Source organism: Ambystoma mexicanum, chromosome 3p, assembly GCF_040938575.1.
Source record: "Ambystoma mexicanum isolate Mex_15411 chromosome 3p, UKY_AmexF1_1, whole genome shotgun sequence".
Taxonomy (NCBI): Eukaryota; Metazoa; Chordata; class Amphibia; order Caudata; family Ambystomatidae; genus Ambystoma; species Ambystoma mexicanum.
In genome coordinates, this window is record NC_090925.1 from 357,795,929 (window position 1) to 357,822,965 (window position 27,037).

At 46.6% G+C, this 27,037-nt stretch overlaps 1 protein-coding gene across 1 annotated transcript in view; it reads left to right on the top strand.

Annotated features, from left to right (window-relative positions):
- HCK (HCK proto-oncogene, Src family tyrosine kinase) overlaps positions 1–27,037 on the top strand; it is a 458,518-nt gene that overhangs the window by 409,646 nt on the left and 21,835 nt on the right. The window contains exons 11-12 of the mRNA XM_069651010.1: positions 9,097–9,250; positions 23,755–23,886. Of these exons, the coding sequence (XP_069507111.1) occupies positions 9,097–9,250; positions 23,755–23,886 (286 nt within the window). The remainder of the gene's footprint in view (positions 1–9,096; positions 9,251–23,754; positions 23,887–27,037) is intronic.

The following is a 27,037-nucleotide window of genomic DNA, read 5'->3' on the forward strand; positions in this document are numbered from 1 at the left end:
CGGGATCAATGTTTCTTTGAATGTTTTGGAGAAAGATGCCGGGAAGTCGTCCAGGCCTGGAGTCTTATTGACCGGAAGGGATACAATCGCTGCCCTTACCTCCTCTGGTGTAATGTCTCCCTCCAACTCTTCTTTTCCCCTGGTGTAACCTTTTTTAACTGACATTGCAAGAGATAAGACTCTTGCTTTTTGTCGATTGCGGAGTCTGAGGAAGAAAGACCAGAGTAAAATTCTGCAAAAGGCCTGTACGATGTTGCTCAAAGAGGAGCTGACAGTCCCCTGCCCTGTGTCAATTTGGAGGATTGTCCTGGGTACCTCTTTCCTCCTCACCTGCCGCGCTAGTAGGTGGTCCACCTTGGTCGCCTTAATATAGAATCTTTGCCGCTGGTACAACAGGGACCTTTTGGCTTGCCTAGTTTGAAGAATCTCCAGTTGATCCATGAGATGTCTAAATTCTTTCCTAAGCGCCACCCCATAGTCTGTTCCCATTGAAGCCATTACACCCTTTAGCTGGTGTTCTAAGTCTGTCTGAAGCCTCACAATTAGTTTCTCCCTCTGAACCTTTTTAGCGATTAACTCCCCCCCCCCTTGAAGGCATCCCAGACATGAGTTTTTGTGCTCTCGGAATACAATTAAATGTGAACTATTTCCCACTTTTGCCCCGCAACTCCTCAGATATCACTGTATCTTTAAGGAGGTGCTCAGGGAATTTCCACTTCCATAAACCAGACCCAGACGTCTCCTGGTGCCCCGTTATCATTAGGGGAGCATGATCAGATACATTTATCACCCCAAGGTCTACCTTCTGCTCTTGCCCCAGCAATGTACTCGGCACCCAGACACAATCAATCCTTGAGACGGGCCTATGAACATGGGAGTAAAGCGTGTACCCCTTAGCCACACTTTGAGTCTCCTTCCAGCAGTCCACTAGGGCTAACTTTTCCATTCCCTCCCTCGGTTTTTCAGTAGGGGTCACCTGCACGAGATAGATCTTTGCACTTCTATCTGTCTGTGGACCCCACGCTATATTGAAATCCCCTGCCACCATTAATAGCCCTGTCGCAAACCTCTCTAGCTTTGTCAGCACTGTATGCAGGAAGCAATCTTGCCCGGTATTTGGTGAATATATTGACGCTACTGTGTACCTCTCCCTCCCCCATCGGAGGCTTGTGAAGATGTACCTGCCTTCCTTATCCTCCTCCTCCATAGATAGAATGTGTAGCCCCATCAATTCCTTGAGTGCTATGAGGGTCCTTCCTGTTTTCCCTTGGGCATTGGATTGTAGAATGTGAGGATATACCTTTTACTGCACTTTATGCTTGTCCCATTTACCAATGTGGGTGTCCTGCAGTGCCACAATTTCTGGCCTCTTCCACCGCAAGAAATGCTCAACATTCCTCCGCTTGACCAGGCAGTTTAGCCCCCCGGATGTTGAGCATGAGCAATCAAAATACGTGTCTATCCCTCATGTCCATCCTTCTCCGAGACCTATCTTGGAGCCAGCTGTCTCCCCCCTCATTCCCCGACAGTGGATGAAACCTGGTCCCTCTCTGAATGACTTCTCATACTTCCGGCCTTCCCGGGCCACTTGGAGGCCTCTTCTTCTGGTCTGCCACCGGGATCCTTGCCGATTCCCACAACTTCCTCTTGACAGGTCCCGACACAACCCCCTGATCCTGACATGTGGCTCCCTCCTCCTCCAAGTTCAAGATCCTCAACCCTTTCTCACAGGAGGTAATGCGATGTTGCTGTCCTTCCCATGAGAACAGCAAACCAAACAGAAATGACCACTTGTATTTCACCTGTGCCTGGGACTGGCCCCTGACTACGGTTCCCATCAGTCTGCGTTTTACCAGTGTAGACTGTGCCAAGTCCTACTACAGTTGGATTTCTGGCCCATTGAGATTTATGGGGCCAGACCTCATGGGAGTGATTAAAATCCTCCCTTTCTGTCCATACTGCTGCAGCGCTGCCACCAGGTCCCTTGGTCGTGTGCCTGGTTCTCCCCTCCTGGGACCCACCCGATGGATCTGGTCCAAGGGTACTTCTGAGGAGTTCTACATTTCCAGGAGGTGCACAAATACTTGCTGTACCATTTCTTGCAGGTCATTGTCTGCCACTCCCTCCGATAGGCCCTTTATCTGTATATTGGATGTTATTGAACGATTTCCCAAGTCCTCGCACTGGATCTCTAGATATGTGTGACCCACGCGAGTTGTTCCACCAAGCTGTTGATCTTCTGGGTATCCCCCGCAAGTTCCTGAATGGCATTTTCAGTAACATCAGTCTTCTCTCCCAGATTTGCTATGTCACCTTTCACCTCCGGCAGTAACCAGGATTGCTCCGTTCTGATCACACTCAGTTGTGATTGGAGAGTCTCAGTGATGTTCTTGGTAAGTTCTTGGAAGCACTTCTGGAATACTTCTTTAGTAACCGCCTGCCCTGCCATCGTTGTTGGTGCCCCCCCCCGAGCTCCACTCCGCTCCGGATCCATGCTCACTGGTCGTGCCCCCCCCCCCCCCCCACTGACAGAATTTCTGCAGATTGCCTTCCTGCGACTTCTTTGCAGGCTTGGGGGTGAGGTTTGCATCCTTAATGTCCTTATTTCTGTGCCTCAGCATCTGTTGATGACACAATAGAGGGACCCCCATGGCTCCTTTCTCCTGCTCAGTGATCCGTGGGGCTGGGGCACTCCTCCTCTGGGCCAGCTTCTTTCTGGGGTGCACCTCAACCTGCAGCAGGCCCCTTCTCTCACCCTTGTAGGACCCCCTCCTCTACACAGCAAGAGGCCTCCACTGACTCACAGCAGGCACTCCCACCGACTTTTGGGGGCCTACACCGGCTCCCCGCTTCCCCTTCTTCTTGGCGACCCCACCTCACTGCGATCAGTCCGATATTTCAGGTGCACCTCTCGCCACCGCCCCGGTCTTGCATTAAAAGGGTTAGTGCCCCTCAGGCCCAATGCTCTTCTTCCTTCCATGTGTCTTGGGGGCCTTTTACACTTATGCTAGAGCTGCTAATAGGTGACTTCACCTTGTGCAGGCCCCCCAGAGGACGTTCTCCTTGCCATTGATGGAGCTCCTCACCTCTGACTGTCCAGCCTCAATAAGGTGCAGGCCACTGCAGTCTAACCCGCAGGTTGCTGTTTGCCCAGCTGCCGCTCAATCTCCTCTCCTGGGGCCTCACTGCCCCGCAACCAGCCTCATGACTGCCAGACTAGGGACCCTGGTCTGGTGCTCTCGGCAGCCGCACTTGCCGTCCCAGCAGCCCGCTCTGGGTCCCAAATGTGGGCTGCCCGAGCTATGCCTCTTTTTTCCCGTTTCGGGAGAGTTGGACTCCCGGGCACCACCACAGCAGCCCTCAGCTCAGGTTCTCTCGTGGGGGATGTCACTCATCCCACATGCCTGCCTGGGTGGGGCTTAATTGTAGGTGCTTTATTGTTTTGTTGGCACCGGGGGTGGGGGGTGCTTGATCTTCACGGTGCTTTTCCTGTCAGCCATCTTGGAGTCCCCACCTTGTACTGTTTTATTGTTTCGGGTTTTCTTTTCCGGACAATTTTTAACCATCTGATTTTTGGTTCCCGTTTCTTTGCTTGTTGTCTGTTTTTCTCTGTTTGTCTTATTTGTGCTTTTACATCGGTTAATGTTTTGTTGGGTATGAAATCCTTATCAATAGGTTGCCCTGAGGACAGACTGTGTCCGAAATGCATCGGCAGACCTCATTGAAAATGCATTGTCCTCCTCTTTGTTTGCATGAAAAATCTGTCCACTTTAATTTAGGAGTTGTTTGTATAATTTTTCACTTGACAATACAATACTAGAAATACTAAATCCACCTTGACCATTATAAAAGCAGTTTGATAATAACGGTATAATGGTGCAGCACGCTTGCTGCGCTAGTAGGAACTAGGAACTTTGCAAGAAGTTCAACTCTGTTTAGAAACACAGTTCATGTACATTGGGGAGGTTTGTGCTCATTTAAGTGCTTTTGTAAAGTCACGGAAACCCAAGGTGACTTTCAACCCTTTTTCCGAAAAATTGACTGTATTGTATTCCTTATCGTGTATAGTTAGGCCATCATCCCTCGATCACTGGTCTCTTATGCCCTCTGTTGAAAGACCTATTCCAGTTGTAGATATATAAAGTACACGTAGAACCGGAATTGTAAGAAGTAACACAACACTATGCAGATTGTGATGTGTTGCAAACTCATATTTTAGGGGTTCAAACAAAATCAGTGCAAAAGACCGTTGGGGTGATTTGAAATAAGTAGTCGCATGCATAAGTATTTGCACCAGTAAGTTCCAGCTGTGCTGAACCTCGCCCGATATCTGTAATGGAGTTGACACACTGCTCCAACAGTTAGAATGATGTAAGTGTGAATGATATTTTCATTAGGAATCCCTATTTGTTGCATTCAAATGCACTTTTCCACTTCCCCTAGTGGCCTCATGTACTGTCCGTGGCTCATGTGTACCTCCTGTGGGTTCCTGAAAGCATCCTATCACAAGGTGACAGTCTAGCGCTGTGATCATTTTCAGTATGTGTCAATTTTTCTTAAACAGAAACGCAAATTGAGTGTCCCCTCTGGTCAGACAATCAAAGTCACTTTGCCACTCATGTTTTGTTTGTTAGCATTTATAAAATACAACATCTGCCATTTACTGGCCCCCCTAGGCACACGATGGCGTGCTCAGCTGTTTTCCCTGGGCAGTTGGTAACGACCCATAAATTAAGCCATGCGACCTTCCACCTGCTATTGAAAGCGCAAGGCACGCGTGGTTCCCCGTCATGATTTCAAACTTTGAAGGTATTCTTTTCTGCCCTTTGTGGAGCACAAGTCCTGCAAAAATTAGGTGGGGTACGTATTAGCACACACGTTGTGCTACTCCACGGGAAGTGGCGTAAAAGGACATGAAGTGGCAGCAAGGTAATACCAGCCCCGTTTAATTTAAGTGCCAAGGACGAGGTATCTCGTCCTTGGGATTACCTTCCCAGTGCCAAGGACGAGATGGCTCGTCCTTGGTACTTAAGGGGTTAATGAAGGAGAAAATGTTAGAAGGCTTTGCATGGTGAAATACTGAAATCACCAAAAAAGGCCCTGGCACTGGGGGGGTAAAACCCATGGCAGTTAAAAGGTTAATAAATGGAGGTGCACCTGGGCACTTGGCTTAAATTCATTTCATTGACAGTAGGACATGCTTTCTTTTTTACCCCGGGTCACCAGGCAGGCCCCATACTCATGTCGGGGGCACCCGACGGGGTTCCGTTGTGCGGCGATCACGCCGCGGATAATGCAGTGGGGATCACCCCACTGCGCTCCAGGTCACTGGAGGCCACACTGGGCTGGGGGCACCCAGCACATGACGGCCCCAGCTCTGGGGACACCCAGGCCGAGGTCGTCCCCAATAGCCATGATCACATGGCCCGCACGAAGTGGAGGTCGGCGTTGCCCAGCAGGGGCGCCGGCCTCGTGGTGGGCCCGGCCCCTGGGCCTACACCACGCGGTGTTGTGCCAGGCAGGCACACAAAGGATGACACCGGAGCCAGATGGAAGTGTGACTGCCGAGCCGGAAGCGACTCGTTACTTTCATTGTGTTGGTCACGTGGCTACGGCCACGTCACCCATTACAACATCCTGGGAGCTACCATCTGCAGGGAAAGTAGCTGCTGAATTCCAATAGCCTTAGTAACACGCTAGGGCCCACTTTTCTAACCTTACATCGCTCCTTGATATTCACGCTGAACCCCTATCATTCTGAACTCATGCCCTCGTGTTTCCCTCCCTTCCTACAAGTGAGCTGCATGGCCAGGACTAACTCAACGACTTAAACCTGACAAGGGACCACTTGAGGTCTGTGTAGACTCTCTGACAACTTTAAGACTTTAAAATCAGACTCCAAATGAGCCATGTATTCGCTGCTTTTAGTCGTTCTTTGGCACAGGCATGGTGCTTGCACATATGCAGTCCAACAGAACATGTATGTTTTTAGCGTGTAAATCAAGCAGTCACCATGGAAATGGAGTAGACAGCTTTGAACAGCGTGTTCATTTTATTTAATTTGTGGCTTCTCGGAAGCAGCTACATTTTGCCAGCTAAATGTGGGCAGCGTGGGCTTTTGCCCTTGAGATGCAGTTGTACTAATGACAAACGTGACAACACAAGCAGAAACAACATAATAGGTCATTGTAGCCCAGCATGAGGCTCTTCTGGTTCGCTCTGCACCAGTGGCCCAGACTTAAACGGCACACTGTACCCTCCCCCATCAGCTAGCCGAAGGTGGTCTGAGTGCACAGTCTAATAACACCCATGTGTACCCTGTATTTGTTCTCTGGCACTTAGCAGAACTTTACAAGCCCCTGTGGCTAGAAGGTTCTTCTGCTGGTACACACCCTGCATAATGTAGGGGAATCACTAAATATGACTGTGGGATTTCAAGATTGTAATCTGACCAATTAAAATGTTCCTAAACTGGTTTAACCCAACCTTTGCTACAAAGATATTAGTGCATAGGGGGGATCTCCAAATTTGCTTTACTGTTACTACTCGAAAAACATGGATAACATACGTCTCGTAGGAGAACATGCTTCCAGAGGCCTGCCTGCGTTCATGGGAGTGCCCAGGAATTAGCAGCAGCCTTGTTGGTAAGGGCAATGATAGCCTCCTAGGCCAGTGCCAGCCTTTGTTAGAGAGAGATCACATATGAAGAGACTTTATTTCCTTGGCCACAAACAATGGTTCTTGACTTTTCTCTGAGGGGACAGAAGGGTCTTCCCTTGGGATAATGACCCTTTCTCAATTTCCCGAGATAACAACTCCTCTATAAGACTATATTACATGCTTGATTGCTAATCGAAAGCTCAAGAGGGGAAAAGAAATAGTCAAAGCAGGAGAAACAGACAGAGGCAGGCAAGAACACCATTTTTGTTTCTTAGGGTTAAGACAGAGAAACTGGGAAGCCATCCAAGATTTGACCTCAGTGAGACAAGAGGAGAGACGCTGATGGATAGAATGATCAAAGGAGGGAGAAGAGAGAAAGATTTTGATACATATGCACCTGGAATCCACAGAATAAGGGATGCCATAGGAGCAGTATACAGAGAGAAAAGAAGAGAACCAAGGACAGAACCCTGAGCAACACAATAGGAGAGAGAATACGACTGGGTGCTGGACTCTTTCCAAGTAACTTTGAATGAACGATCAGCCATATAGGTATAGAACCAAAGAAGAGCAGTGTCAGAAAACCGAAGGGATGAAAGTGTAGAAAGAAGTGTTAACTGGTCCACTGCGTCAAAGGCTGCACTAAGATCAAGCAAAACAAGACTAGAAGAACGTGTACAGTGATGTGCATGACGACAGAAACGGAAAGAAGAGCCATTTCGGTGGAAACCCAGAGCGAAAGCTAGATTGGTGCTAGGGAAGGAGATTATATGAATCAAGATAAGAGCTAAATTGAGAACAAACAAGTCGCGCAAGCAATTTTGAGAGGTAAGGTAGAAGCGAGATTGAAAGAATGTTGGAGGGTTCAGCAGGATCCGGATAAGGTTTTTTTAAGAACGGGAACAACGATGGTGGATTTAAATGAAGAAGCATAATGACCAGAAATCATAGAAATGTGTAAAAGGGGAGACAAGGTAGAGACAAAAGCAGGGAGGATAGCTTTAATAAGAGAGCAAGGTAGAAGGTCAGAGGAGCAGACAGAGGAAGCAACCAAAGAACTGGCGATGTCAGACAGAAATAGAGCTGAAGGAAACAGGAGGTTGATCAGAAGTGGGAACAGTGGGAGAATTGGGGGAATTGCCCACCGTAGTGGAATCAGCCTCGGGAGTGGGTGGGGAGAGTGGGGGGTCAATGAACTTCTGATAATCTCAATTTCTGACTGAAAAAAGTCTGCAAAATCATCAGGGGTAAAAGAAGATGAGACAGAAGGATGTGGGAAAGGTAAGGAGTTTGTTGAAGGTAGAATGAAGGAGTTTAAGAGAAGAACTGTGGGACTTGATGAGATCCTGAAAATAATTAGCCTTGACTTGTTTGAGATGAGAGGAAAAAGAGTGCAGTGATGAAGAAAATGACTGACAATTTGCAGTGTTTCTAAGTTTCAGCCATTAGCGCTAAAAACAAAGTGCAAGCCCAAAAAATGTTTAGAGATGGAAATGAAGTGTGAGTACAGCAAATCTAGAGGGATCTCCCACAGTCACCATTTCATTTGATTTCATTAAAGGCAGTATAAACTGCAGTTGGCCACAGACTTTGTCATCAAAATGAACAAGCATCATTTCTTAAAAAGAGAGTTTTTAAAAAGCCTATATGGTGTGTTGCCTAGCACAACTTCACAATGTGGAGATATACAATGTCACCCGCATGTCTCAGAGTCTTGCACAAGAGGCCGGCGAAGCCCTGCATGGGAGGATTGTGTGCAGGTCTTAGTTCTCTTTCATGAAGAACATGATGGCTACTGCACTCACTTTTCATGCCCTCAGATGAAAATAGACGAGTTCCCTGAGCAGCTACAATCTCCTGCAGACTTGATATGATATGATAGGTTATTTATAACACGCTTAATACCTAGAGGTTTCTAAGCGCAGACCCGGAGATCGAACCTGTGGTGCTTCTTGTTGTCTTGCTTCAAAGGCGAGCATGTTGCCCCTGAGCTATCCTCCCTTCATATAAACCATTAAAGACCACTTGTTCCTTAAGAGAACCTTGATTCCAGGGAGCTGTCTTTTGTGTCCACAGCATATTCCTGAGTACAGCAAAGGTCTCTCTAAAGGTTGGACACGTCCACTGAATGATTCCAGCCTATCGCACACTCTCAAATACTGTGGCTATAATCTCATGTAATTGCTCAGTGGTGAAAGGTCCCTGTATGCTCAGAATGTTCCTAGGTCCAGATGTATTAGGGGTGTGATCACATCCAGGAATGCGCCTCGAGGGCCAATAGTTGTGGTATTTCCCAAGAGCTCCAAACCCCTAAACTATTCCTGCATCCCCTGATGGGATAGCGATACCAGTTGCTGTATGGTTGTTGGTCATATGATATTTGTTTCGAGTTTGTCTTTTGAAGCTCGGAAAATGTACTTTCTGGTTTCTTGTCAGATTGCAGAAGGAATGGCTTTCATCGAACAGAAAAACTACATCCACCGAGATCTGAGAGCAGCCAACATCCTTGTGTCCGCGAAACTTGTGTGCAAAATTGCAGACTTCGGCCTGGCCAGGATCATCGAGGACAATGAATACACTGCCAGAGAAGGTGAGAAGGACTACAAAACAAACAAAACACAATAGCGTCCAAGTAAAGAACCACAAATGCAGTCAGAAAGACCCAACAAACACACTCTCATGACGGACAAACAAAACATACTGGCGTCCCAGTGAAGAACCACAAATGCAGTCAGAAAAACCCAATAACCACACACTCATGACCGACAAAGAAAACATACTGGCGTCCCAGTAAAAAAACACAAATGCAGCCAGAAAGACCCAACAAACACACACTCATGACAGACAAACAAACATACTCATGTCCAAGTAAAGAAGCACAAACACAGTCAGAAAGACCCAACACGCACACACTCATGACAGAAAAACAAAAGATACCTGTGCACAAGTTAAAAACCATGAATGCAGTCAATAAGACCCAACAAGTGCACACGCATGACAAACATAACATACTGGCGTCCAAGTAAAAAACAAAAATGCATTCTGAAAGACCCAACAAGCACGCACTCATGACAGACAAGTAAAACATACTGGCGTCCTAGTAAAGAACCACAAATACAATCAGAAAGACCCAACCCGCAGACACTCATCACATACAAAAAAAAGATACCGGCAAGTAAAAAAACGCAAATGCAGTCAGGAAGACCCAAAAAGTGCACACACGACAGACACAAGTTTCACACATGTTCACACAAAGACACGTTCAAAGTTTTAAATACAGGCATTTTGGATTTTGTAGAAACCCAGTAAAAGAAAAGGGGTAATTGGTTGCGACATGTTTTACAGGTTTTGCTGCAGTTTCCTATATCGTTTAATTTGGTATAGGGGAAAAATTTGTCGTAATTCGTGTCCCCTCATGTTGTTCCTTGGACTGCAAAAGTCATATGAGTTTATAATGCCTTATTTATTTATTTATTTATTTATTTATTTATTTATTTATTTTATTACATTTGTTTCTCGCCCAGACCCGCAGGTATCATGGCAAAAATTCAATAAATAGTAGCATTTTTATACAGTGTTACAGTTACCATCACACAGAACATATTTAAACTAAAATGCACATAAGTCATGTGATCACATTTCTTATACTGAATTCCAATCGGTCAAAAGCAGGTCATATTTTGTTTGAACACTAGTTGCAGATCTGGGGTTACGTTAGTTGTTTAGATTCAAATGGGGTGGTAAGCCAATAGCATTTTGTTAGGTTAATATTTGTTAAATAACCAGGTTTTCAGTGCTTTTTTGAATCTTAGTAGGGAGTCCTCATTTTTGAGACTAAGGGGTAGTGCGTTCCAGTGCGAAGGGGCTAGGACTTTGAAACTACTTCCTCCTGCTCTGCTGTATTTGTACTGAGGAACTTCCAAGAGGGACAGTTTATTAGATCTCAGTGTCCTACAGGGGATTTTATTTTTGATGATGCTATTGAGGTAGCTAGGCGCTTTGTTGGTGATGCATTTATGGACGGTGCTGAGTGTTTTGAAGATGATTCTTGCTTCAATTGGTAGCCAGTGGTTTTCTGTCCTGATGCTAGAAATATGTTCTGACTTCTTTATACCTAGAGCCGCTCTAAGGGCTTTGTTTTGTAATAGTTGGATTTTATTTAAGTTGGTTATAGAGGTTCCTAGGAAGAGGATGTTACAGTAATCCAGTTTTGTTAAGATCAGCGCTCTGGCCAGAGTGATACAATTTGTGGGGGTGAGAAACTGGCGGCTGAGTGCAATAGGTTTTGCAGTATGGGCTGTGGAAGAGGAGAGGGCTGCTACTTGTTTGTGCATAGTGAGGTTGGCATCTATATAAACACCAAGAGTTTTAACTTGTTTGAGTACTGGGATCTGTGTACTGTCAATGTTGATGTGAGAGTAGTTAGTGTGGAGGGAGCTTATTCTTTTTTGGGAGCCCACAATGAGGACCTCCGTTTTCTCATCGTTAAGGCACAGACTGTTTAGGGCCATCCAATTTTGGATTATAGAATAAACTTTGTTGATAGTGTCAGTGTCCTGGGTGTAGTCACCTGTGATAGGGATGAGGATCTGGGTGTCATCTGCAAAGTTGGTGTAGATGAGACCCATATCGTCAAGAGCCGAGAAAAGGAGTTTAGTATATGCATTGTAGAGGGTGGGCGAGAGGCAGGATCCCTGGGGGACTCCTATGGGTACTACTATAGAGTCTGCTGCATAGTTACCGATGGCAACTCTGGATGTGTGGTCCGTTAGAAAAGATTTGATCCGCTGAGTAGCGTTAGTAGAAAAATGTAAATCTTTTTTTAGGGTGTCGCAAAGTTTGTCATGGTCTACCAAATCGAATGCTGCTGATAAGTCCAGTAGCAGAAGGGTGGCTAGTTTGCCTGAGTCTCTGATAGAATCCAATTGGATTTTTAAATCCAAGAGGGCAGTCTCCGTACTGTGGTTGGGCTTAAAACCAGATTGTCTGGCTCCTAGTAAATTGTTTTGTTCGAGGTGGGTTTGTATTTGGTTGTAGGCTAATTTATCGATAATTTTAAGAAGGAAGGGGACAGTCGTTATGGGCCAGTAGTTCGTGGGTACTAATGGATCTAATGTGGGTTTATTTTTAGTAGAGGAGTGACCCACTCCGCTTTAATGCTAGCTGGGACCTGATTGGTATGGAAGGAGGCGTTCACGAAATTGGTAATTATGGGTGTGAGAGTAGGGGCACATAATATGACTAGGTGTGCTGGAAAATTGTCTCCTTTGCAGTTTGAGGCTTTAAGTTTAGATATGGTATTAAGTACTACATCATGTGAGACTGGTGAGAAGTTGAAGAGCGGGGTGGTGTCTCCTATGTTCATGGAAATTTGGTTAGACGTGGACGGCTTATTGGAAAGGAGATTTCTTTTGGAGATGATTTTATTTTGTAGTAATTTGATTTTGGAAGCCAGCGCATCTTGGATGGTGGTGCACCATTCTTTACTTGGTTGGACTGGGTTGATTATGGGGATCGGGTTCTCCAACTCCTTGAGTATGATGAACAGTTCTTTGCTGTCAGAGGATGCATTACTGATTCTGGTGTTGAAGGCATTTGCTTTAAGGGTAATGATGGCTGATTTATAGATTTTGATTGCAGAGTTGAAAGCTTCCAGAGCTTCTAAGGTATGAGTTTTATTAAGCCGGTGTTCGAGCAATCTTTTGATCCGTCTGAGGTCGACTAGTTCCTCGTTGAACCAGAAAGAGGATTTTTTATCCTTGCGTTTGGTTTTGTTAACACACGGTGCTAGGGTATCAATTGTACTGGTAAAACAATTGTGACAAGTTTCAGCTAGGGCACAGGGGTTTTCAATATTCATCTTTTTATTATTGAGAGAGGTGGCAATACTTCAGAGGAGCCATATTGTAAACTGAACATTTTAGAATGAAAGTAATCTTGATCATGGAGCACCTTGTACTGTACGGGGGAGAGAGCTGGCAAGAACAATTGCTGCCAATTTACAAAAACCTGGCGTTATGAATGTTAAAAGTGTACGCACATAAAGAGGTTGCCATTCAGAATTTTCCAAAAGATTTTAGCTTTTTTAAGATCCAGAGTTTTCTAGCAGCGAGATCCCATCAGTATGGGACCCAGAAAAAGTAGAAGTATATTTATGGAACTCTGAACAAAGGGCCTCATTTACAAAGTGTGTTTCAATGGGGACATCCCAATTTAAAACGCTTTTATAAAACAGGCCCAATGACTTCCCCAAAGCCTTATAGGTCATTAGAGACAATGGACTGCATGACATTTCTCAGTTAGGTGGCTCCTTAAGTGCTTAATATACGCCAAAGCTATTTGCATGGGAACTGAATATAGGAGAGAGAAGGGATGTGAGGAAGGACACAGAGCCTATGAGTGATTTTCGCTTTCTTACCCACCCATTGGCTGCCCCAGGCATGATAGTTCATATGGGCCATTCCATATATCGCCTGCCCCTCCCTGCCCAAAACAGCCCCCTTCCCCACTGATATCTTTCAGCTAGTGCTGTGCTTTTAAAGAGATGCCAGTGTTATTTCTAAGCCGTGTTATGAAAGATAATAGCTTAATTGCAGTTTTAAACCAGCTGCTGTAAAATGTAATGTCTTAACCAACTGTGCCTTCAGCCACTTGACCTACAATCAAAATGTGTTCACTTGCACTGAATTATTGTCAAAGATCAGCATTGGCAAAGCCAATAGTTTTGGCTCTTGCTATGTTATTGTCATATACTTTTATACTTTCCCAAACCACCAGCATAGTACTCTGCCCCCACCAGTAGTATCTAGACTTTAGTCTGCTGGAGGAATGGAAATGAGCAAGGGGAAGTCGAGAGAATGGGAAAATGGGAAGGAGATACTAAAAACAAAGGGAGGGAGGGAGTATTTCAAGCATGGACTTATGCGCTACAAGGGAAAACTCAAAATGCCCACCCTTTGCATCCAGATACCCGGACACAGGAGCTCTTGGCAATGCTCTATGGATAAAGTGGTCAGGGATATTTGCTCATGTTATTTCCCCGAACTCCTCTCCTACACACAGTGATGCATAAACTGCTTCAAGAGAAAGCATCATTTATTCTCAGAGTGCCCATGTTGGCAGGGTAAGTGTGGTCACCATACCTACTGCACATGGCGGCATCAAACTGCACCTTGCCTACAACCTACTAACACATCGCAGCCACCAGATAACACACACAGGAACACAAGCCTTGAACTTGGCAGCATGGCTCCTGATGTATGGAGATACTTCGTGAAGCAAGAAAATCCAACACAAAAGCGTGTTACTTTAACAAATGGAAACGGTTTGTCATATGGTGTAAAACCAAACAAATCAATCCCAATAACTGTTGTGTCACTTAATTACTGTGCTAACTTGACTTGGCGCAAGTGTTTAATTCGCTCAAAGGCCATCTCGCTGCTCTTGCTGCATATATCATGTCATAGCACAGGGCATCAAAGTGGAAGGTCCCTGTGGTAAGGCTTTCATAGAAGGAGTAACATGCATGTATCCACTGGTAGCACATCCGGCAGCATGCTGAGATCTAAATAAAGTGCTACAAAAGCTAATGTGTGCCCCTTTGAACCTGTTCATAAGTACACCCTTACGTTACTCACATACAACGGGGTGTTGCGAGGGGCCATCGCTTCTATTCGAAGAGCATGTGAATTTATGGGGGTAATTTTAGGGGGGACAAGGGTGTTGTCCCCCCAACCTTCGTGACACACCATTTTGTCCCCATTCATTCGGCAGGGGTACCTTTTCCTTTAGATGTCATGTAACCCCCAACATTTTCAGCTAAGTTAGTCCACTGTGTGAACTTAAAGAACTTCCATTTGAAAAGCCTTCATGGCTATTCACAAGGACAATGTGGTTTTCAGGACTCAGCCTGATTTCTCACTGAAATGTGTACCTAAGTTCCATGTCAACCAATCCATTGAACCGCCAAGCTCTTTCCCAAATCCACTTACACAGGGGGAAAGGGCTCTAAATTTATTAGACGTCTACAAGGTAGTCATGTTTTACATCAACCAAGTCCCTGCTTTAGAGCAGTCACTTCTTTGTATCTTTTTCCACAGGCAAGGAGAATCACCTGATTACCAAGGCCCCTTTTTCACATTGTATTGTGTGTTGTGTACAAGGGTGTTACAAATTAGACCACAAACCCTTACCTTTCACTCCAAAAGCTAACTATACAAGAGGTACAGGAGCCACATTAGCTTTCACTGCAAATGTTCCACTAGAGGCTATTTGCAGGGCTGCCACTTGGAGTTCAAGTTCATAACTTTACAAAACACTAATGTATACATACACAAAGAAGTAAGTGCAGATTCACAGGTGGATCAAGCTATTTTAAAACATGTAAGTATCATGGGTCCTTCAGCTCACCCTCTGTCTTCACCAGGTACTGCTTGCTAGTGATTTCTGATTTGAGATTTATAACGCGCCACAGAGAGAATTAACTGCATCAAGGTGCAGTAGTCTAGGCAAAGCATATGAATCTAAACAGATTCACAAGCCTCAGATGGCAGATGTTACCTAACAGTAAGAGTGTTCCTGTGGCTTGCATCTGTTTAGAGTCACATGTGACCACCTATCCTTCCCACTTGGGAGCTGCAGTACACTGTTTCTACTTTCAGTCCTTTCTACTACCACATGTTAGCATCTTCCAGAAAGTAAACATTCTGAGGACATTGACACGACCAGCAAAATGGATACTTATCTTGTGTAGGGTTTGGGTTGATTACATCGAATCTAATTAGTCAAAGGAGAATTGGTTGAATTTTCTTTATTTGACCTGTCGATTTTGCTACCTATATATACGGAGGGAGATCCCGCAAGCTCCCCCTTAATCACTTACAATAATGATTACCCTAAAACCACCCCTCACATACATATGTGGCAAAACTCGACCCAAAAGTTGCAACTAATTCTTCTTCGATCAATTCGACCACGCAGTAATCTGCCAATTCTCTTGGGTAGGGATAGTATGACAGCAACACTCATGTTGACGCCCCTTTACCTTGGACAAAAACAACTTGTGATAAAAATGAATTGCTAATAACGTTTGACACGGGCAATGGATTTGGCCGAATTTCTGAAGACAGCTAGGTACCCTTTGCCCCCTCAGACTTCAAATTGTGGGAATGATTTGTTAATAAATGCAAAAGTTATTAAGAAAACAAATAAAATAAAAACAAAGTTGCAGCATACTTCCCATTAATTTTCCCACAGATGAAAAAGGTACATTTTTGCTCCAACGCACAGCCAAATTGCAGGACGGATTTGGACCAGGTCCAAAACAACTTGGGCACGAAGCATCGACTCGCAATCCTTTTGTGGTTTGGGGTAATTCTATCCAGTAGTTTTTTAAATATTTGATGCAGATGGTGTGGCCCACTTCTCGAAAATAGATAGCTATATCTTGGGTAAATTTGCCAAAACCGGGTGTTTATAAATGAAACAGCCGGCATCTTTTTTTTCCCTGATGCGATAGACAGCCGCGGCTATAGCCAATATCAGAATATGAAATGCAGAAAAAAGTCTTTTGCAGGTCAAAACACATGCAAATGTCATCAGCCTAGACGTGGGGGATGGCAAGAGTACAGCAAGTAAAATGTGGGAGTTGGAGGGGGTCTAGGGACTGCGTTTGCAACATAATGCTTTTCTGTAACCTCGGCTATCAGACAGCTAAGCCGCGAATAGCTAGCATCTGAAAGCAAACTGTGTCAAGGAAACAGCATGTGTTGTGGGGGAATGGGAGAGGGCAGGAGAGGTGAGGTGTCCATCATGGCTGTGTGGGGAGCCAGCACAGAGGAGGGGGATACTCTGTGAGGGTCTGGGGGTGCAAAGAAGCATTTTTTGGTAAAAGGCCATGGCTAGTGGCCCCTTAATGTGTTAAACTATACAGTGGGCATGGCCAGAGACCGTGGGCACTGGCCGTAGCTGGTTAGTGTTGTAATGTAATCAGAGATTCCACCAGTGATGTCATAGATGATGTAATTAGTGATGTCATCAGGGATGTCATCATTGTGGTCATAGGCTGCACAACAGGGGGCACGCTGTTAAGATGGCTTTAGCTGAATTTCAGCAGTTTTGTTGCGTTAAGTTCCCACCTTGACATCCCTGTAACTAACATGTTTCCCTTCAATATATATATATATATATCCAGATAGTGACTTTGTTAGAACACCCCAGAAGAAAGAATACTTTGTAAGATTGGGAATGCAAGTGTTGTCATGACCTACAGAACACGCCCCTTTTGGACTTCCTGGTCCTTGTCTCAACAGGGCTTACACTCCCTGATACTCCCAACATGGCCGTCCACTGTGAAACACCTTCCTCGCTCTACACCTTGGACGTAGCATATTCTATTTATAGACCACGCCTCCCGCGGCTCCGCGCGTCTCAATGCTATTGCGAAGTAGCGACCAGACGTGTGCTCCGTAGCTTGCGGTATTGTTTTCCTTGGTTCTTTCCTAGCCAACCCCATTCCTAGTCCCTTCCCTTCCTTTCTTGATTCCTGGACTCGTATGCTGAGTAGCGCACTCTGTAAAACTCCCGGATTCCTGGATCTTTGCATCCCGGAACTTTGAACGCATGCTGAAGTCGGAAGAGACTCGTGCAGCCTTATTCAAGACCCGATCCGTCCGCAAGAAGGCATCGACCCAGAAATCCAGCAAGGATCGAACTCAGGTGAGAAGGGGGGAACACCTTGACAGTTTGAGACGCCACCCGACCGAACTCGATATGGACATGGAAGCGGCCGTCCAGGACTTGATGTGTGGCATGCAAGAGCTATCAACCGAGGTGCAGAATCTAAAAGCGGAAAACACTGCTCTCAAACAATTAGTTCTATCCCGTGATTCTGCCACAAAAGAAAGTGTGTTGCTGGGCGGCATAGTGGACAAACACGATGGGTCGGCAAAAACCCTTCGCGGATTCCTGGATTCCTGTTTGGTCCACTTTACTTTTAAGCCCTACTACTTTTCGACTCCCAGGGCTAAGGTGGGGTTCATAATTTCCCACCTTTCAGGAAACGACTTAACCTGGACTACGCCCCTTGTTAATTCCGGCGATACTCTCCTAGATGACTATGATGGGTTCATACAAGCCCTTACAACCATGTTTGACCGTCCAGAGCAGGTCTATAGTGCCCAGGAACGCCTGTTAGACTTTCAGCAAGGATCCCAGGATATGCTCACCTATGTAACCCGATTCAAGCAATTAGTCAAGGAAGCTGATTGGTCCCCTGAGGCGAGTTTTACCCTTTTCAGGAGAGGACTGAATGAGGAGATTAAGGATGAGTTGGCCAGAGTGGCTCGCCCAAACTCATTCCAGGCACTAATGGACCTTGCCATGCAAATAGATTTCGGTATCCAGGAAAGGAAGGCAGAGAAGAAGAAATCCAGAGGTAATTCTCCCAAAGTGTCCTTTGAGAGGACCACCAAGACGGACACAAATCCAGGCTCAGTCTCTTAACCAGAACCCATGCAAATAGGAGCCTTCCGTGGACCTATATCCCCGCAAGAAAGGATGAGAAGGATTCATACGGGGTTGTGCATGTATTGTGCCTCAGACAAACACTTGGTTAGGGAGTGTCCTCTAGCCCCTCCTCTGCGTTCGGGAAACGCCAGCTCCCGATCCTAGATGGAGCAGAGCTTCGGGAGAGAGATGTTTGCTCCTCATCAATTCCATCCTTGAACTCTCCTGGACAAAACAATTTGGTGATACTACAGGCCTTCCTATCGCCCTACAAGAATAAGACCTATCCCATTCTGGCCTTGGCAGACTGCGGAGCTATGGGAATTTTCATTGATCAAGATTGGGTTGTTAGTCATCATGTTCCATAAGAGACACGAAGCACCATGCAGCCGGTGGAAGCAATCGACGGAAGACCCCTCACTTCAGGACCCATAAGCCTGCAGACAAAAGAGATCCAGCTTTCTATAAACCATCACCAAGAGCGGATTACATTCAACATCATTAAGTCAGCTCATTACCCCATGGTATTGGGTATGCCCTGGTTACAGAAGCACAATATGTATATCAATTGGACAGCAGGATCACTATTCCTAGGCTCAGAGTTTTGTATGTCCCACTGTCTATTCCTGGATCCCTCCTCGACACCCCTTAAAGAACCACCAAGAGACCAGCAAATACCACTCATGGTTTCCAATATCATACAAGTCCCAGAGGCCTATCAGGGATATGCTGATGTATTTTCAACTGCCATAGTCCAAGCCTTACCCCCTCACAGACCTGAAGACTGCGCCATAGATACAGATCCCTCAGCAGTGATTCCCTTCGGCAGAATGTTCATCCTTTCCGAACCTGAGAAAAAGGCCCTCCGAGAATACCTGGATACCAATCTTGAAAACGGCACCATAAAACCCTCAAAATCTCCAGCAGGCGCTTCGTTGTTCTTTGTTCCCAAGAAGGACACCAAGGAACTCAGACCTTGCCTCGACTATCGTGGCTTAAATCAATGCACCCTCAAAGATCGGTACCCACTGCCCCTGATCTCGGATATCCTGGAAGCTGTGAGAGGCGCCATAATATTCACAAAGTTGTATCATTTGATCCGTGTCCGGGAAGGAGACGAATGGAAAACAGCCTTTAGAACACCCTTTGGTCACTATGAATATCTAGTCATGCCCTTTGGACTAGCTAATGCCCCCGTATGAAGAACATGCAAAGGCAGTATTACAACGACTCCGTGAACACAAAATTTTAGCCAAACCCGAAAAATGCTTGTTTCACGTTACTTGTGTTCACTACCTAGGATTCATCCTTAGCCCAGAAGGAATTGGTATGGACCCTTCAAAGGTAAAGGCCATACTGGCATGGCCCGCTCCCACGTCCGTGAAACAAGTTCAATCTTTCCTGGGGCTTGCCAACTTTTACTGGAAGTTCATATCTACCTTTTCCGAGATCGTTCAGCCGATCGTTGCTCTCTTGAAGAAAGACACTCCCTTTATCTGGTCTACACCGCAAGATAAGGCATTCCAATGTTTAAAGACAGAGTTCCCGCAAGCCCCCATCTTGGCCCAACCTGACATAAATCGACCATTTCTAGTGGAAACGGATGCCTCTAACTACGCCATACGAGCGGTATTGAAGCAGGAACTTGAGGATAAACTGGAACACCCCATTGCTTACCTTTCACGAACCCTGACTCCCAGTGAGACACCTTACTCCGTCCTGGAAAAGGAACTGTTAGCCATCCGCCAAGCCTTCACTGAATGGCGACATCTACTTCTGGGTGCTAGATATCCAGTTCAGGGCCGCACGGACCATCGGAATCTTCAAATTCTACAGTCATTGGAGTGTAGGAACAGTCGTCAGGCGCATTGGGCCTACTTCTTTGCCGAGTACCAGTTCCACATCACTCATGTTCCCGGGTCACAAAACCTGATTGCTGACTCCTTATCTCGACGTCCAGACTATGTAGCTACTGAAGATAGGGCCTATCCTAAGATGTTTCCCCACACGATCTTTGTAGCTCAAGCAGTCACTCTGCTGGAAGAAATTTGAGGGCAAACCCAATCCTCTGATCTCTGGAAGGATATTTCAAGGAAAAATCAATGGAACCTAAGAGTTAAGGAAGGATATTTATTCAAGGACAATGCACTGGTCATTCCTACACAGAAATTACAACAAAGAATAATAAACCTCTGTCATGATACCCTTCACTCCGGACATCGTGGCATAACCAACACCCTCCATCTCATACAAAGACAGTTTTGGTGGCCTGGAATGAAGACCAACGTACAGCAGTGCATCAAGGCTTGTACTATCTGTAGTCAAAATAAACATGAAAACAAGAGACGGGCGGGTCTTCTACTACAACCTACACTGCCAACAAGGCCATGGGAATTCATTGCTACAGACTTCATTGTGGAATTACCACCTTCCTGAGGATACACGACCATCATGGTTATCATAGACTTGTTCACTCATATGGCTCATTTTACACCCCTGTGTAAGCTACCATCCTCGTCCGAGCTTGCTGGAATCTTCCTGGAACACATATTCCATTTGCATGGACTTCCTTCCAAGATCATATCTGATCGAGGACCTCAATACGTCTCTCAATTCTGGAAACATCTCTGTCACATTTTGGGAATCCAACGCGCCCTCTCATCTGGTTATCATCCCCAAAACAACGGAGCCACAGAACGTGCTAATCAGACCCTGGAGCAGTATCTTCGATGTTTCGCCACCAAGGTTCAGGATGACTGGTCGCTCCTGATACCAGTGGCTGAATTCGCCTACAACAATTCCGATCATTCAGCACTTAAGACCATCCCTTTTATGTAGCCAAGGTTTCCATCCATCGGTTCTACCCTCTGTTCTCCCTCATCCTACACCAGTACCTACTGTCGACTCCTGGATTGAAACCCTCATCAACGTACACCAGGAGGCCAAAGAAAAGTTAGAGAAGGCCAGAACACAGACTAAGAGGTATGCGGATTCCAAAAGAAGACCAGGCCCTTCTTATGCAATTGGAGATCAAGTCTGGTTGTCCTTGAAATTACTACCCCGACATCTACGGCCAAACAAGTTGGCTCCTCGGTACTATGGTCCATTTCCCATCAAGGAAATTATCAATCCAGTTTCATACCGGATCAGACTACCAGACTCCTGGAAGAAAATTCACCCAGTATTTCACACATCCTTATTAAAATCCTACACCCAATCCTCCCGGAAATCCTGCTGACCTCCTCCTCTGCTGGTCAACAACCAATTGGAATATGAAGTATCCGGAATATGTGACTCCAGGTAAAAACGGGGTCAACTTCAATACCTGGTTGAATTGAAAGGATATCCTCCTAGTGAAAGAACCTGGGAACCACTTTCTAATCTCAAGGCCCCTCGACTGCTCAGAAGATTTCACCTTATACACCAGGGCAAACCCGGAAGAACGGGCCTTCGGAGGAGGCACGCTGTCATGACCTACAGAAAACGCCCCTTTTGGACTTCCTGGTCCTTGTCTCAACGGGGCTTACACTCCCTGGTACTCCCAACATGGCCATCCACTGTGAAACACCTTCCTCGCTCTACACCTTGGACGTAGCATATTCTATTTATAGACCACGCCTCCCGCGGCTCTGCACGGCTCAATGCTATTGCGAAGTAGCGACCAGACGTGTGCTCCGTAGCTCACGGTATTGTTTTCCTTGGTTCTTTCCCAGCCAACCCCATTCCTAGTCCCTTCCCTTCCTTTCTTGATTCCTGGACTTGTGTGCTGAGTAGCGCACTCTGTAAAACTCCCGGATTCCTGGATCTTTGCATCCCGGAACTTTGAACGCACGCTGGAGTCGGAAGAGACTCGTGCAGCTTTATTCAAGACCCGATCCGTCCGCAAGAAGTCATCGACCCAGAAATCCAGCAAGGATCGAACTCAGGTGAGAAGGGGGAAACTCCTTGACATGTGTATAGTACTTTCATTAAAGGAAGGCTGTGGCAACATTCATTCAGTATTAAATGATATGCCAGTGACATCTAGGTTGGGGAAGAGGGTGGACTTTGCAAATGCAGCTCCTGGCCATCTAGGATTCAGTCTTTCTTACAACTTAGTAGCTCCAAACCTGAAATAACACTCTTGGGGCCCATAAACGAAAAGGCTGGCTGAGGGGACCATCCATCCTTGCTTGTAGTCTATCGACCCCTGAAGACTATGGTGAGAAACCATTGGTTTATCTTGGACTATTCTATGACATTAAAATCTCCCGTTGATCTGAGTTTCCCCACAGCTCAAAACAATTAGTACGGGATCCACCTGCTCAATGCACAACAAAGCGCCTTGATTACTGGCACTGCCAATAACTCGGGCGGGATTAGATGCTTTTACCACAGTTGCAAAAAGGCCATAACACTGCCTTCCATCTGGTAGGTAACCTTGCCAGAGGAGACCATGTCAGATTGCTGAACTGGCTTAGTGTGGCATCCAGAATTCATCTTGAACTTGCCTGTTTGACTTTCAAATGCCAGAATGTTCTGGGCCCAGATGCCTACTGGAAACACATTCCCTAAGATATCTACACAACACAACTCATAGGAGCTGTAATCAGTTACTCCTTCGCTCGCTCCCTTCCACGTTTCCTCAAAAGGGGCTGCTGTTGTTCAGGACACGGCTCAAAGGTTTGGAACAGACTTTTACTCAGTCCACAAGGGGTTTTGTCACTGTCTTGATTCCGGTTTCTTCTAAAAACCCAATAGTTTATCTAGGCTGTTAGATGACCGGCATCCAAGGACCCCCCACTATGGGTATGTTAATGTTAATGTTAAAGGCCATTTATACCGCACACTATCACCACTGGATGACTGGTGGTCTCCTGCTGCTCTGGCGGATCAAAAAGGCAAGGTGGTAGGAAGGGTTAGTGCGGCGTAGCAGGAAAAAAGCAGAGCGAGATTTGTGATGTGCTGTTGACTGCTTCAGTTCTGTTAACACTGTTCGCTGAGCATAGGTGTGATTTCTCATTTGGTAGTCTGCCATATGCTGTTGTGTGAGACTATGTGTGGTTTGTTATGTTGTTGCAGTGTAGTGAAGTGCGTGCGGATTGCTGTGCAATAGGAATGGTTGTATTTGTTTAGCGTTTGAGAGGTGAATGCAGTTAGTGGTCATTCGTTCTTACCTCCTTGCTATGGTCATCTGTGTTAGGTGCCTCTGATCCTGTTGTGTTTTGAGGCGTTCTGTGGTGGGTCACTCTCGAATTTTCTGCATGGTAGTGGCCATAGGGTGCACAACATGGGGTGCAGTGTGACGGTATCCATGCGCGTAATGTGTATTCAGTCAATACATCAATTCAAGGTGCTTTGCATCCCTGACTGCCGACACCAGCAGGTGGTGAAATTAGTGACAGATGGTTTCATTTTTGTGAGAAAAATTTGCTTATAAAATAGGTCAGTAGTGTGAGGGTCTGGTACAAAAATCATCAACCCAAGATCTATAGAGAAGTACTATTGAACGCCCATTGTGTAGGTAGTAGGGGAGCATTTAGACGGTAATGTGCTCTTTGTCAGTGGTCAACAGTAATCACTATTTTGATGTTCTCTCTTTTTCAACAGGTGCTAAGTTTCCCATCAAGTGGACAGCGCCTGAGGCGATCAACTTCGGCTCTTTCACAATAAAATCTGATGTCTGGTCCTTCGGGATCTTACTGATGGAAATCGTGACCTACGGACGAACGCCATACCCAGGTTGGATAATCAGGAGTTAAAGCCAGACATGTTGCCTGGCGCACTCTGGCACACACATGTTGCACACTTATCGGTAGATACAATTAAATTGGCCCCAGCATATGCTTACAGGCTAACACAAATGGCACCAAGTGGTACATTCCACAGTCGACTTGGGGACCCTGATATGTCCTGTACACATAGGCACTTCCTCACCATGGCAAAGAGGCCTTTGTACGCACGAAGACCCGTTGACAGACAGTAGGGCTTGTGTAGTCCCATTACCACCTGAGGGCGAATGGTTTTGGGCTTCAATTCAGAAGCTGTCTGAGCCCTTGTCATTTTGTTCAATTGTCTGCTATTGTCTCCTCTCTACTTGTCTCGTGTGCTTGCACCCCTCTCTGCGCCCTCCCCTAGTGTTCTCCCTGCCCCTACCAACCCCCTCAACCCCCCCTTCTTTTTCTCTCCTCTCCCCACCTACTCTATAGTCTCTCTGTCTCTCCTATCTTTTCTAACTGCTTCTCTATTGACTATCCTGCTCTCCTCACTAAATCTAGTAGGAAGAAGTTTAAAAAGGACATCCTAATCTCCAACCCAGGCCTCCCTATCGCCGATACCTATACCAGTGCCCCCTCTAGGCAAACCCTCACCGACATCCTCTTTGTTCGTCCCTCGCCAGACCTATGGACTCTTCATATGGTCTCTGTGCTTTCTCCTCTCTCTTCTTCTCCCATTAATGGTGGCACCCGCTGGGAGGCCCTCCTGGCCTACTTTGACTCCTCTAAGGTCATCATTAATGTTTACCTGAATGGTATCATCTTGGCCCAAGGCCCTCAGGCCAATCTTCTCTTCTTTGATAGATGCTTCCCGCGCCTCATCAATTTCCTTCCTTCTCCTGCTGTCCCCTCTCTTCCCTCCATGGCTTCATTGCCTCCCCCTGCTCTCTCCTCCTTGGCTACCTTGCCCTCTCCTCCTTCCTCCTCTGCCCCCCTCAGGCTTCTTCTACACATCTTCAGGGTGTACCTCTGATTTGTACCCCTCCCCGGAAGTCTTTCAAGGATGGCAACCTTCTCCATGTTGCCACTCTTAACTCTCGCTCAGCTGTCAAACACTCCTCTGACATCGGCCGCCACCTTGAAGAACTTGACCTCGATGTCCTTGGTCTAACCGAGACATGGTTCATGGCCAGCTCTGTCATGAGCTTTGACACTCTCCTCCCTGACGGCTACAAAGTCCTCTCCACGCCCAGGTCCAACCGTTCCGGAGGGAGTGTAGTCCTGATCTTTCCTGAGTAGATTCCTGTCTCTGTCATTTCTACACAGGCCTACTCCTCTTTCGACGTACTCATCTGCAGGATCTCTCTCTCTCTCCTAGCCATTCCCTTACTGTGGCAACCATCTATCGGCCACCTGGTCAGATCTTCTCCTTCCTCTCTGAGTGGGTGGACTTCTCCTCTTCAATTCTGGTCTGACCACTCAACTCCTCCTTCTTGGAGACTAACATCCACCTGGATGCTTCCTGTCCTTCCTCTGGACTCTTTCACGACTCTCTCTCACTCTCTATCATCCCCTCTGGCCCCACTCACTCTGCAGGGCACACTCTTGATGTTCTGATCTCTACAGACCTTCCCCTCTCTATCCCTCTTACCGCTCCTCTCTCCTGGAGTGACCACTTTCTCCTTTCCTCCCATCGCACTCTCTTCACCCCTCAGGCCAAGCCAACACCAGCACTGCCACCTACCTTCTCGGTCATCTGACCCATGAAGCGTGTGTCAGTTGAGGCTTTCGCCGCCACTTTCTCACCCCCCTCCTCTTTTGTCTGACTCACACCCTGACACAGCCCTCTCCATGCTCCACTCTGCTATATCTGATACTCTCGATGTTCTTGCCGCAGTCACAAGGATCCGCTTGAAGCCCAAAGCCAAGTGCCACTCCTGGTACTACTCAGACCTCGCCACCCTTAAACGCAAGTGCAGGGTGGCTGAGAGGAAATGGCGTCCTTCCGGTAAACCCTCTGAGAAACGGGCATCCCGCCGGCTCCAAAGGCAATACTGGTTCTCTGTCCGCCCCAAGAAGGGAGCCCACATTGAAGTCTGCGTATCTGCGGCATCTAACAGCTTGGCCAAACTCTTTAAAATCTGCAAGGAGCTGGCCAAGCCTGCTGCAGTCTCTACCTCTCCTGTGCCCTCCCATGCCCTCTGCACAGCCCTGGCTTCTCATTTCACCTCTAAAATTCAGAACATCCTGTACTCTCTCTCTTCCTCTGCCCCTGGCCCCCTACGTCCTGCTCTTCCTCTGGCCCTTATTCGGCCACCTCTCATCCCTTTTTCTCTGCCTTTCCTCCCTTCTCCACAGAAAGGTTTCTAGACAAGTCTCATCTATGAAAGTCTTGTCAAAACAGGTTCACCCCTGTTCCTCTAAAACCATCAAGGACCACATTGACACCTTGGCCCTGGGTCTGGCTGACTTCTGCAACCACTCTTTGATCACTGGAGTCTTCCCTTCCCCCCTGAAGCACTCCCTTGTGCACCCTCTTCTTAAGAAACCCTCTGCCGACCCGGCCTGCCCGGCTAACTATCACCCAATCTCCATCACTCCTTTAATGGGCAAACCCCTGGAAAAGCTGGCCATCTCCCAGCTTAATATTCACACTAAATCTGTTGGTTGTCTCCATAACCATCGGTCTGGCTTCAGAACTGCCAGAAGCACGGAAACTGCTCTCCTGAAAATCTGTGAGGACCTGCTCTCCAACCTCGATTCCAACACCCCATGTGTCCTCATCCTACTGGATCTCTCCTCTGCCTTTGACGCAGTCTACCATGCCATCCTGCTCAACCAGCTCTGTGATAACCTGGATATCACCGATCAGGCCCTGGCTTGGCTGACCTCTTTCCTCTCCGACCGAGCCTCCCAGGTCCAACATGGGTCCTCCGTCTCCTCTATCTCTATCTTTACCTGTGGTGTTCCCCAGGGGTCTAACCTCTCTCCCTGGCTGTTCAACCAATACCTGGCACTTCTTGCCCACTGCATTGTGGCTCTTAGTCCCAACTTTCAGTGCTATGCGGATGACACTCAACTCATTTTCAGGCTCCCTTCCACCACTTCTTCTCCTTCTCTCAGCTCTGACTGTCTGTCTGCTATCCAGGCGTGGTGTGCCGCCAATGATCTCTGCC